The sequence below is a fragment of the Canis lupus genome, chromosome 1 (genome assembly GCF_011100685.1).
Source record: "Canis lupus familiaris isolate Mischka breed German Shepherd chromosome 1, alternate assembly UU_Cfam_GSD_1.0, whole genome shotgun sequence".
In the NCBI taxonomy this organism is placed as follows: Eukaryota; Metazoa; Chordata; class Mammalia; order Carnivora; family Canidae; genus Canis; species Canis lupus.
Window position 1 is genome coordinate 102,108,759 of NC_049222.1, and position 12,636 is coordinate 102,121,394.

The window sequence follows — 12,636 nt, forward strand, 5'->3', positions numbered from 1 at the left end:
TAGATACTAAAAAAAAAAAAAAAAAAGGTGATAGAAAGATAGATATGTGGATGGATGGCTGAGTGGATGGGTGTGTGTGGGTGAGTGGATGGATGGATGGAGGGTTGAGTGGATGGGTGTGTGGATGTGTGTGTAGATAGATGGATAGGTAGATGAAAAATAGATTTGTTGAATGATTGGATCATCTCCATAATTCTCACCATACCCTTATGAAGGAAGTACATTTTTTTTGTCTTCACTTCGCCAATGAAGAAATTGAGTCCTAAGGCATCAGTAGTTTTTAAACATTAAATATTGTATTCCTGGGTACTCGCTTTGGCAGCACATATACTAAAATTGGAATGATACAGAGAAGATTAGCATGGCCCTTGTGCAAGGATGTGCACTTCACTTCAAATTCGTGAAGTGTTCCATATTTTTTCTCCCTCTGCCTATATCTCTGCCTCCCTCTGTGTCTCTCATGAATAAGTAAATAAAATCTTTAAGAAATAAATAAAAGTAAATAAATATTGTATTCCTTGGTATCAAAACTGATCTGGCCAATCTGGTTAGGTACCATCATCCTCATCATCATACTTCTGAGTCTTTTAAGGGAATTATTGTGGGTCAGACACTATTCTGTATACTTTCAACTGCACCACGCAGAAGAGGTGGGTGCCATTCCCAGTATCATCCCCATTTTACATGTAGGAAGAACTAAGAGCTGACATGCCTTCACCAAAGTCACACCACTGTTATGGCTTAGCCAGGGACCAAGGTATAAAAGTCTAGCTCCTGTATGGGTGTTTTTAACAGCAGAGTTTTTCAGCTGTCTCCAGAGGAGGTGGTCTATATGAGGGATGGTGTAATCAATCCCATTTATCATGCATGACCAGCATATTTTTAATGAAATAAAATAGGATAGACTGGAATTTTTTAAAACAGTTGTGTGAATTGCTATGGAGGACTTCATCCCTGGGGCACCACCCTGGGGTTAGGAGCAGGGGAAGCAAATCACTGGCTGGGCTGGGGGCACCCAGCAGAAGCTGGGACCTGGAGTCTGCACAGAGCAAGCCAGGGAGCCCTGGGGCTTTCTGATTGCCTCTCACATCAGTGCTGCTAGGGTCAAAGACAAAGTCACACCAGTGACACTCATAAACCTCACCTGCACTGCCATGGTGATATCTTTGTGTCACCGACCCTCCTGCCCACCAACCCAGGCCCTAGAGAGGTGAGGGGGCAGGAACATACCACACCTCTTCTTGCTCTAACAAAATTACATTCAAGAAAACGTGTCCATTTCAAGTGCATTCCTTGCACTTCTAGGAGCATGTGTGCAAGGAGTTTTTCTGGGGAAAGGTACCTAAAAGTGTCTTTCCTGGGCAGAATGGACAGAGGACCCCCACCCGGCTTGAGGGAACTTTTGGCCTCCCCCTGGCACTCAGCAACCCCCATGGAATCCTATTTTCCCCTATTTTTTGAGGGAAAGTCTTTGTTTGAGCAGATTTTATCCTTCCTTCTGTGGGGCAACAGTGCCCCCAAGTGATCAGCACACTAGTTTAAGGAAAGAGTAGGGGTCTTTGGAGGTAACTGAAGAGCATAATTATAAGCACTGTGGTGTACATTCTTATGGCCTCTTTTATCTTTTTGGAAATAAGACTTATTGGTGATTTCTCTAATTACACTTAGAGCTAACATTTATCTCTGTCCCCTCTCTGCACACCGCTGTCCGACCTATGTCCCCTTGAGACTCCTATGATGCTGTGTCACGAGTGGGCTTGGCCAGTCTCCCCTGATTGAATCAGATGTGATGAGGGAACAGAAGGCTAGCTGAGATTTGCTCATTTCACTTAACATAATACAAAATTAGAGAGGAAGACAGACCATGAGAGAGACTCCTAACTCTGAGAAACAGAGGGTTGCAGAAGGGGAGGAGAGTGAGGGGATGGGGTGACTGGATGACTGGCACTAAAGAGGGCACATGATGAGATAAGCACTGGGAGCTATACTGTATATCAGAAAATTGAATTTAAATGAGATGTTTTTTAAAAGAAGGCTAGCTGAGGACAAACCACAAGCTGACACCCCGCAGAGGAGCCGCCCCCACCAGGTGGGATACCTGTGACCTTCCTCAGCACTCCTGGCTGCCCTAAAGCTAAGGGAAAGGAAAAACAGTTAACCGATAAAGATCACAATCCTGCAAGACATGAATTTCCCTTGGTTTACAAATGTCTTACTAATTTACAAGAACAAAACATTTTTGACAATAACCTAACTTCCAGAAGGAAACTCCCTACTAAAAAAAAAAAAAAAAAAAAAGAAACTCCCTACTATCTTTTTTTTTTTAGATTTTATTTATAAAATATGTGAGACATGAGACACAGACACAGGCAAAGACACAGGCAGAGAGAGAAGCAGGCTCCCTGCAGGGAGCCCGATGCGGGGACTTGATCCCAGGAACCCAGGATCCCAACCTGAGCCGAAGGCAGGTGCTCAACCACCGAGCCACCCAGGTACCCCAAAAACTCCCAACCATCTTAGTGTTAATGCTTTACTAGATGGAAAAACAATCTTAACTTGATAATGGCAAAGCCTCCAGTATCTCGTAGGTCCTCTTTAGCATACAAAAATTCTTTTGAACACCTTCCTTTTTTCCTTACCTCCCCCAACTCCCAAGTATATAATCAGTTACCCCTCACAACCCCAGGGGCAGCAGCTCTTTCTGTCCATGGGTCCTGTCCCCGTGCATTAAGAAAACCACTATTTTGCACTAAAGACATCTCACAAATTCTTTCTTGGTAGTCGGCTCTGGACCTCACCCCAGCAAACTTCACCTACATTCCAAAACTACATAGAGATGCTGATTCAGGTCTTTCTGTGCAGGCATCAGGTGTATGTGGCTCACCCCTGCAATGTGTACCTCTTCTGTGTGTCTGCCTCTGTATTAGGGGACACCAGTCATGTTGCATTAGGACCCGCCCTAAGGACTTCATTTTAACTTGATTACCTCTGTAAAGACCCCGTGTCCAAATAAGATCACATCCTGAGATACTGGGGGTTCAGATTCATGTGCATCTTCCTTTTCTTGGAGGATGGGGCACAATTCAGCCCATAGCAGTTAAATATAGCTTTCTAAAGAAAACGGCTTTAAAAATCGTATTTTAAGGAAAAGAATGTTTGAGCTGTCTCCATGGTCCATTCTTTGAAGATGTTCCCTTTCGGAGCACCTGGTGGCTCAGTGGTTGAGCACCTGCCTTGGGCTCAGGTCATGATCCCAGGGTCCTGGGATCGAGTCCTGCATCAGGCTCTACGCAGGGAGAATGCTTCTCCCTCTGCCTATGTCTGCCTCTCTCTTTCTCATGAATGAATAAATAAAATCTTTTAAAAATTAAATTAAAAAATAAATAAAAGACTGGCTGGCCAGGAGTCCCGTAGATGTACATGTTTGCTATTACAACCATTGGCCCACATCTATGGATTTGCCACCAGCTCTGCTGTGGAAGGGAATTAGAGCAAACGCTGAGACAAATGCTTTCCACGACTTCACCTCGAGCTGTGGGTTGGAACCGCCAGCTCCTGCCGGCTGTGCGGCGCCGCCTGCGGTAAGTGCCTTAGCAGCTCTGATCCAGTTCTAAGCCTGTCGACTCCGCCCCTCCCCTCCTCTGAGGAAGAAGAGTCCCGCCCCCTATTACTGGCCCCGCCCACCACTCGGAGCCCTCCTGCGGCCCCCCTGCGCGCACGGGGCCGAGAACTTCCGGGCCCCCAGGGCGGCGGCGCAATGCCTTCCGGGAGTCGTAGTTCTCGGGAGCTGTCCGCGGGCTCTCGCTGTCCCGGCACGCACGCGCAGTCCGCACCAGCCTGGCGCTCAGGCCCACCCGGGTGGTCGTAGCGGTGACCGGTGCTGCCGGCTCGTCCGCGCCCCCGCGGGACCAGGGGCTTCTGGGGTCCGCACCGGCCGGGCAGGGCCAGAGACCCAGGAGAACCTGACCGACCTCGGGGGATGCTGCCCGAGGCCTTCAGAGCTGGTGTCGGGAAGCGAAGGCAGCGGTGTGTGGTGTGCGCGTGCGCGAGTGAGTGTGCGCGGGGGTGCGTGTCGGTGTACGTCCGTGACTCGGGCGCCGTGTGCGTGTGAACCCCGCCCCGCGTGTCTTCGTGTGTCTGCACGTGCGCGATTGCACAACTTTGCTCCCATGCAGGTGTGTGACCATGTGCGTGTCCCCGTGCGTTTGTGTCCCACCCGCCTGTCTCCATGTGTCTGCACGTGTGTGACTGCACAACTTTGTGCCGGTGTAGCTATGCCTGTAACACCATCCGTCCCCGCATGTCATCGTGTGTTTGCACCTGTGTGCCCATGCAGGTGTGAGCCATGCATGTGATTCTGTCCCTGTGTGTTTGCGTGAAGGTGGCTACCTCAGTTTGTGCCCTGTGTGTGCAACTCTGCATGTGAGGCCATCCCTCCTAAGTCACTGTGTGTTTACACATGACTGACATACAGGCATGTACCTGTAAAGGGGAAGCAGCATGCAGAATTGAGCAGATGTCTGCACTTGGAGACCTGTGCCACGTGTGCTGGTGTGTGGAACATGTTCTCTTGGGTGTGGAGTGTGGGACTCTGTATGTCTGGGTGTGCCACTGAACACAGTGTTTTGATGGGTGTGTCTGCTATCCTGGAGCTGGTCAGCCTGAGCATGCCTGTGTCATTCTGCGTGTCTGAACACAACCGCTTGTGGAGATCTCGTCAGATGTCACAGGATGTGTATGAGACCCTGTGCAAACCTGGGGTTGCTGTATTTCCACACTTAGGGGAGACCCTGTGTGTGTGTGACTTTGTGCACATGTGAAGCTCTGCCTGCTGCATAGGACTGTGCACGTGTCTGGGTGTGTCCCTGTGGGTGCTGTCTGTGTGGGGCGGGACAGCATGTGTGATTTTGTGTGACTCCATGCATATCTGTGTAACAGGATATGTGTGTCTGCCTCTGAGTGTGTCCGTGTCTCCCCTTTGGTTGCCTGTTTCTTTGCATGACCCTGCCCGGCTCACCCCGCCCTGAATCTGCATACCCTCCCACACACACACAGAAAACGCCGTGTTTGGTTCTGACCGCCTGCCTTTGCCCCAGCATCTTCCCTTCATGGCTGCCATTTCTTTCTCTCACAGATGCTGACTGAACCCCCTGGTACATGGTGGTCAGAGCAGGGGCTACTACCTGAGTGACATGGACAGGACCCAGTGCTCTCAAGACTACAAGGTGGGTACCACTGTCCAGCTCTCTGGGGACACAGCTGGGCTAACTCTAGCCTGAGGACTGCCTGAAGATGGTACCAGAACTGGGCATAGCCCAGCCTGCCTCCCACCAGCAGAGTTCTTACCGCTGCACACAAGACCCTGCTTGGTCTGACCCTTGCCGCCACCATACCTAGTCTCCCCCTGCTACCTGCCTTGGTTGTTCTGTTCCACCCCCTCCTCCACTGCTCAGCACCTTTGCATTTCCTCTGTCACCCAAGCTGTGGTCCTGGCTCAGAACCTTTGCCCCTGCTGCACTCATGGCCCAGAACACTCACTCCTTCACCTCTGGGTCTATGCTCAGAAGTCTTTTCCCTCAGGCCTGGGCTCAAGGGAAGAACATTCCAGGCAAATGGAACAGCCAGTGCAAAGGTCCTGAGGCAGGAGCACGCCTGGAATATTTGTGGAACAGGGTGTGGCCCATGGTTGGAGCAGTATGAGCTAGGGGTAGACAAGGGCATTGTGGAGGGTAAGCTCTGGAGCCAGGTACCCAGGTGTGGGACCTAGCTTGTCACTTCTGGGAACATTATTCCTCAATAATGTGAGGAATAGTGAGCTAACACATGCCAAAGCTTCAAGGATGCCAGGCATATAGCTCTGTGTTCAACAGGTGCTAGTTATTGCCACTGTAACAGTACACCCAAGGTGGCTGTGGAGTGGCCAAGACCAGCACCTCTCAGACACTCCTGTGCCTACAAATCGCCTAAGCCTCTTGTTAAAAAAGCATATTCCAAGTTGCCAGGCCTGCAGAAGGGCCAAGCCCTGCATTTGCCACAGGCTACCGGTCCACAGTGGAGCAGTGAACCTTTGCCACATGATCATAATCCCTAAAATATAGATTGAGTTTGACTATTTTTACCTAAAATGCATCATACCTGATAAATTCTTTGCATCTTGCTTTGTTTGCCAACACTGTGTGTCTGAGGTTCTGAGCCGGTATGGCAGCTGATCAGCATTCGTGTTTATGCTGTGAGATACTCCATTGTATGACCCTGTTTATCTGACTGCTCCCTTGTTAATGGGCAGTTGGATTCTTTTCTGGTGTTGGACTGTTACAATCTTGGCCAGGCCTCCGGGTACACACGTATGCATGCTTCTCTTGCTCACGTTCCAGAAAATGTAATTACTGGGCTATAGGGGTTGTGTGTCTACAGCTTTCCTAGAAGATGCCAGTGGGTCTTCTAGTGCCTGCTCCCACCAGCAGTATATTATGTGTGGAGTTGGGAGCCCCCTGTTCCTCTGTGTATGATTTTCAGAAAACAAAACTCTCTTCTCAGACTGGCATAACAAAGTACTAGAGACTTGGTGTGTTCAACAACAGTTTATTTCCTCACACTTCTGGAGACTGAAATCCAGGATTAGGGCATCAGCATGGTTGGGGTTCTGGTGAGCACCCTCTTCACGGCTTGCAGTCTCCTCCTCACTGTGTCCTCACATGCTGGAGAGGGAGCTCTGGCCTGTTTTCCTCTTATGAGAACACTAGTCCCATCATGGGGGGCCTCATTATCTCCCAAAGCCCTCACCTCCAGACACCATCACTTCAGGCTTTGATCTATGAACTTCAAGGGAGGGGGACACATTTTGGCCTGTAGTACCAGGTTGCAAGGGTATATCTAAGAGCTGTCAGATTCATGGTTTTGCAAGGATCTTTTAAAATTGTTTTCAGTAGGGGTCCCTAGGTGACTTAGTGGTTGAACATCTGCCTTCAGCTCAGGTCCGTGATCCCAGGGTCTTGGGATCAAGCCCCACATGGGGCTCCCTGCTCCACGGGGAGTCTGCTTCTCCCTCTCCCTCTGCCCCTCCCCCTGCTCATGCTCTCACTCTCTCTTTCAAATAAATAAATAAAATCTTTAAATAAACTTGTTTTCAGTTCTGTTAAATCAGTGATTCTCAATGAGGGATCATTTTGCCCCCCAGGGGACCCTTGGAAATGTCTAGAGACACTTCTGGTGGTTACACCTTGTCAGGGATGCTACCTGCAATCAATGGGTAGAAGTAGGGGCACTGCTAAACATCCTGAAGGGCACAGACCACCCTACAACAAAGAACATCTGAGCCGAACTGCCAGTGGTATGGCGGTTGGGACTCTGCAGGACATCTTCTCCAGCCCGGGACAGATGACCAACCTATTTGGTTTTTCCCTTTCCTTTCAGATCCAGTAACGAAGATGTGAAAACAGACAGTGGCCCAGGAAGCACAGATGAAAGAAGGTCTCTTGGCCATGGCTGCCCCCCAGGGCTCTGAGGTGGGAGCATCCCAGGAACAAGAAGGTCAGTTCAAGGACCTGCAGGGAAAGCTGGAAAGCTGTCCCAAGGCAGAGGCCACCACCCGCGGAGAGGACACTGCCGGGGCCACTGTGCAGGCACAGGATGAACCCAGCGAGGTCCCAGGCACTAGCCCGAGCCTGCCCCTTCCCCCAGCCGACAGCAGGCCCCACGGGCGCAGTGCACCTAGAAGGCCCCCGAAGCAGAAGAAGGCCGCCTGCGAGGAGGGAGAGGATGGCCCCAGAAAGCCGTGGAAGTGTGGCGACTGCGGCAAGGCCTTCAGCTACTGCTCGGCATTCACGCTGCACCAAAGAACCCACACGGGCGAGAAGCCGTTCACGTGCACCGAGTGCGGCAAGGCCTTCAGCCAGAGCGTGCACCTGACCCTGCACCAGCGCACGCACACGGGCGAGCGGCCCTACGCGTGCCCCGAGTGTGGCAAGGCCTTCAGCCAGGGCTCCTACCTGGCGTCACACTGGCGCACGCACACGGGTGAGCGGCCGCACCACTGCACCGACTGCGGCAAGGCCTTCGCGCGTCCCACGCACCTGGCCCAGCACCGGCGCGTGCACACGGGCGAGCGGCCTTACGCATGCGGTCAGTGCGCCAAGGCCTTCCGCAACCGCTCATCCCTGCTGGAGCACCAGCGCATCCACACTGGCGAGAAGCCATATGCCTGTGGCCAGTGCGCTAAGGCCTTCCGCTTTTCGTCAGCACTCATCCGCCACCAGCGCACACACACGGCCGAGCGGCCCTACGCCTGCAGCCAGTGCGCCAAGGCCTTCACACAAATCGCGCATCTGACGCAACACCGGCGTGTGCACACTGGTGAGAAGCCCTACACGTGCCCCGAGTGTGGCGCGCCCTTTAGCCAGAGCGCCTCACTCACGGAGCATCGGCGTATCCACACAGGCGAGAAGCCATATGCATGCACACAGTGTGGGAAGGCCTTCACGCAGGTGTCACACCTGAGCCAACACCAGCGCGTGCACACAGGTGAGCGGCCCTATGCGTGCCAGGACTGCGGCCGCGCCTTCAGCAACCGCTCCCACCTGGTGCAGCACCACCTGGTGCATACAGGCGCCAAGCCCTATAAGTGCCTAGAGTGCGGGGTGGCCTTCAGCCACGTGTCCTCCCTCATTGAGCACCAGAAGATCCACACGGGTGAGAAGCCCTACAGGTGCACAGAGTGTGGCAAGGCCTTCAGCCAGGGCTCCTCACTTACTCTGCACCAGCGGACGCACACGGGTGAGCGGCCCTACACGTGCCACGAGTGCGGCAAGGCCTTCAGCAACCGTTCCTACCTGATCCAGCACCACATCGTGCACACCGGGGAGAAGCCCTACGAGTGCAGCAGCTGTGGCAAGGCCTTCAGCTTCTCATCTGCCCTCATCCGACACCAGAGAACGCACACTGACAAGAAAGCCTACCCACGCACCCAGTGTGGCGACACCTTCACGCAGCTGCCACACCTAACTCGACCTCTGAGCTCCCGGAGGGAGGAGAAGCCTGTGAGCAGCAGCGACTCTTCAGACACTGCCGCAGACCAGCGGGAAGATGAGATCCTCCCCTAGCCAGGCATTGCACCGAGCACTTTCACACCTCACTTCTGACCTCACAGCCGAGGGGAGAGACCCTAGCCTCCCCATGAGAAAACCGAGGCTCAGAGAAGCTCAGTGACTTGCCCAGGGTCACACAGGGAGGAAGCCGCAGGGCCGGGCCTCCCCTCCGCATCTGCCAGACAGCCCCCATCTCCACCACACAAAGACCCACTGCCTCCTGGTTCAGAATGATAAACGTCCACAACAGTGGACCCAAAGTACTGTCTGTGCATCTTTAGCTAGCCTGTTAGTGGTTGAAGTTTTTATGATCGAGTAGGCATTTGTTCAATAAAATTAATTGGATAAAAGTTTCAGCCCCTTTGGTGAAGTTGGCGTATTAACGAAGGGAGAGGGTCTGGAGGAGAGCTGTGGGTTCTTGGCACTGACCCGGTGCTTCCCAGATTAGAACAACCAGAGAAATCCAAAGAAGGAAGAGTTCTAGAAGAGACTTACCTCTCCCCTGACAGACCTGCAAAGGGAGATTTTTAGAGTGGAGCCCAGCCTTTTCCAGTGTGAGGACACACTTTCCCCTGCCCCAGCTCAATATCCTGCCTTCAGTGATTGTGTCAGCTAGCTGTTGCTGTGTAACAAATCAGTACAGTTGTCCATTTATTATTTCCTATCCTGGGGGTTTCTCTGATTCTGGACCAGGCTCAGTTGATGTTGGCTAGACTCATTTACACATCTGCAGTCAGCTGAGGGCTGGACAGGAGCTGGCTGTCCCAGGACGGCCCAGCCAGGCCAACTTTGCAGTTTAGAGCTTTGGATTATGTCAAGTTTGCTTCTAGACCTGTCAGCCAAAGCAAACATCATAGCCAAGACCAGGGGCAGAATAGGAAGGGCCTTCCCAATGATGTGGGGAGACAGTAGTCCCCTATTATGCCAGTGAGGTAAGTTCTACTCCTACAGCATGATCTCTGCAGAATTATTTTAGGGGTAACACATTTGTTTGGTCCATAATTAACACAACAAAAAAACCTTATCCTTATCCATCCCCATTCCCTCTACCCACCGAATCTCTCTCCCTCGAAGCAACCATTCTTGAGTTTCCTGGTATCTATCCAGCTTGTTCTATGCATATATAAGCAAATATTTATGTGGATATTCATTTATATGTGTAAAAATGCTAAAAAGATGTATGGTATACCTTTCTACACAATAGTAGTGTATGGCACACAGTTTCCCACCTTTTATTGATTATTTACCTTATATCAATAGATGAAAATGGACATGACCAGTCATTTCACAGAATTAGGGCATCAGATTTCATAGGTATAGAATCATTTATGATTGTTTTGATCTCATTGTGATTTGTTCAGCTCCAGAAAAGGAAAAGTCACAGAAAAATATTTTTCTGTTAGAAATGCCTTTTTTCAAGGTTGCCCAACACTTTCCTGTGTAATGGGACGATGTAAAAAAACCCACATTAAAAAAATGTTGTGAGATTTTTCAGTTCTACAAAAAAATATAAAGTATAATAGATGTTTGTCCGCCCATCTAGTTTGAATGCCTTAAAGAAAACGATTTTAATAGGAACACAATACCTAAAAATGGTTTCATAACAAAATTTACCATAGTTTATGATACATATTTGCTTTTAAAATAGGTCATGAAAATATGTCTATTTTTTCCCCTGGTCAATTTTAAAGTAAATTACAGACATGACCTCACTTTATTGTTAAATACCTTAGTTTGCATCCCTAAAAAAAGTATCTTCTACACAACCACAATATTATACACCCACTGAAACATTAATTTCTTGATATCATCCAGTCAATATTTAGATTTCCTTAGTCCCTGAAAAAGTTTGAAAAGGTGATGTAATTTGAAAATAAACATCAATGATCTTTAATGTGTGTAAGGGGGAGGGAAGCTAAGCCAGGACACAGATACATAAACACAAAGACACCTGTCTCCCTGCCCACCAGCTTCCCTGTCTCTTGGTCCTACCAAGGGAGCTGTGAGGGGCCAAGGAGGACAGGATGTGTGCCTTCACTTTTGCCCTGGCATTACCAGCACAGGCTTTGGCACACAGTAGGTCCTCAGGAAATCTCACACAAATAGACGGATGAGTGACAAATCCCTCTTTCTGTCTTACAGAGTCATGACTCATGGTGCCTGAGTCAAGACTCAGGCCTCAGCACAGAGTAGGTCCTCAGGATCCCAGCATCCCATCATCAGCCCTGACGCCATTCAGGGTCAGAGACCACAGGGTTGGTTCCTACCTGTACCCCGCACATCACCCAACCCAAGCATTAGCACACAGTAGGTCCTTAGGAGATATAAATTAATAGATCAGGTAAATTAATAAGTGAACATCCTTAACACCAGCCCTGGATCAGAGAGCATGGCATTTTGGTTCCTTCCTACGACCCAAGCTGGCCCAAGGCTCTGCACATAGTAGGTCCTTAAGAAGCTCAAGGTGACTGAATACATAGTTGTCCCTCCCAGCATAGACCCTGGAGTTATTCAGGGTCAGGGATGACACAGTTCATCCCAATGCCCCAGACTTCTCTCAGCTTGTGCCTCAGCACACAGTAGGTCCTCAAGAAATACTGAGTGAATGAATAGTTGAACAAGCCCATCTCCAATCCTAGAGCCATTCAGGGTCATGGACCACAGAGTCTGACTCCTCCTTCTGACTTTCGCCCAGCCCAGGTGCTCTCACACAGTAGGTGCTCAGGGAGTGCTGGGTGAATGAATGAATGTGTAGTATGGGGCGGGGCCTTGGGCGGGGCTGGCGTCAGGCGTTGGAGCCCAACCCGAAACCTCAAGGAGACCCGTCCAGGTCCAGTGCACCTGCACAGCAGGGCCTCACTTGGATTTTGGCCTCGCTGGGGCAGGCGCTGCTGCGTCTCCATCTCCGGGGGCGGCCAAGCGGCCGACAGTGCAGCCCACAAACCCCGGAGGGTGGGCGTGTGCGTGATGAGCGTCGCAGCAGCCCCAGAGGACAGGGCTGCCTGGGGTCCCTCCTGCTGCGGAAAGTGACGCACAGCCGCACAACCGTGAAGAAGCGGGTGGGGGTGAATGGGTGACGGGTACTGAGGGGGGCACTTGACGGGATGAGCACTGGGTGTTATTCTGTATGTTGGTAAATTGAACACCAATAAAAAATAAATTTATTAAAAAAAAAAAAAAAAACGTGAAGAAGCTGAGCACCAGGAGGTCAGCTGCCAAAGAGACCTGTTTCAGAGCTTTCGAAATGACGGATGAGGTGAGGGGGCAAAGGAATTGGAACACCGCCACGCAGCCTTCCATCAACCTCACACCAGGCAAGCCAGTTTCTCCTTTAGGATTTTAGCCCACTTATTTGACATCCCTTCCCCCATCCGCTGCACTATGTTCCCCAGATACTATATATAGATACCACCCTGGTCCAGCATGTCCTGTTCCCAGAGGGGACAGAGAAACCTCAGGCACATGGTGGAGTCAGAAAGGATTGGGGTCCCACAAACTGGCATGGGGAGAGTCCCTGGGAAGTGCAGGCTCAACTCTGCAGCCCCCACCCCCA

The 12,636-nt window shown here is 50.8% G+C and overlaps 1 protein-coding gene and 1 pseudogene across 3 annotated transcripts; both read left to right on the forward strand.

The window, feature by feature from the left end:
- The first annotated feature begins 306 nt into the window (after window positions 1-306).
- On the forward strand, window positions 307-420 carry LOC119869849 (annotated as a pseudogene).
- A 3,363-nt stretch (window positions 421-3,783) lies between these two features.
- ZNF835 (zinc finger protein 835) lies at window positions 3,784-9,439 on the forward strand. 3 transcript variants are annotated; one of them, XM_038527637.1, is made up of 3 exons: window positions 3,784-4,049; window positions 5,135-5,225; window positions 7,414-9,439. In XM_038527637.1, the coding sequence occupies exon 3, from the start codon at window positions 7,461-7,463 to the stop codon at window positions 9,096-9,098; it is 1,638 nt and encodes a 545-aa protein (XP_038383565.1). In that variant the 5' UTR covers window positions 3,784-4,049; window positions 5,135-5,225; window positions 7,414-7,460; the 3' UTR covers window positions 9,099-9,439. The 3 variants fall into 3 exon arrangements, with proteins under 3 accessions (XP_038383565.1, XP_038383563.1, XP_038383564.1); XM_038527635.1 differs by having other exon boundaries at window positions 3,784-4,026; XM_038527636.1 differs by having other exon boundaries at window positions 4,043-4,175.
- The last annotated feature ends 3,197 nt before the right edge of the window (window positions 9,440-12,636 follow it).

Coding starts and splice junctions, on each gene's coding strand:
- ZNF835 (XM_038527637.1), top strand. CDS start 7,461: ATGAAAGAAGGTCTCTTGGCCATGGCTGCCCCCCAGGGCTCTGAGGTG.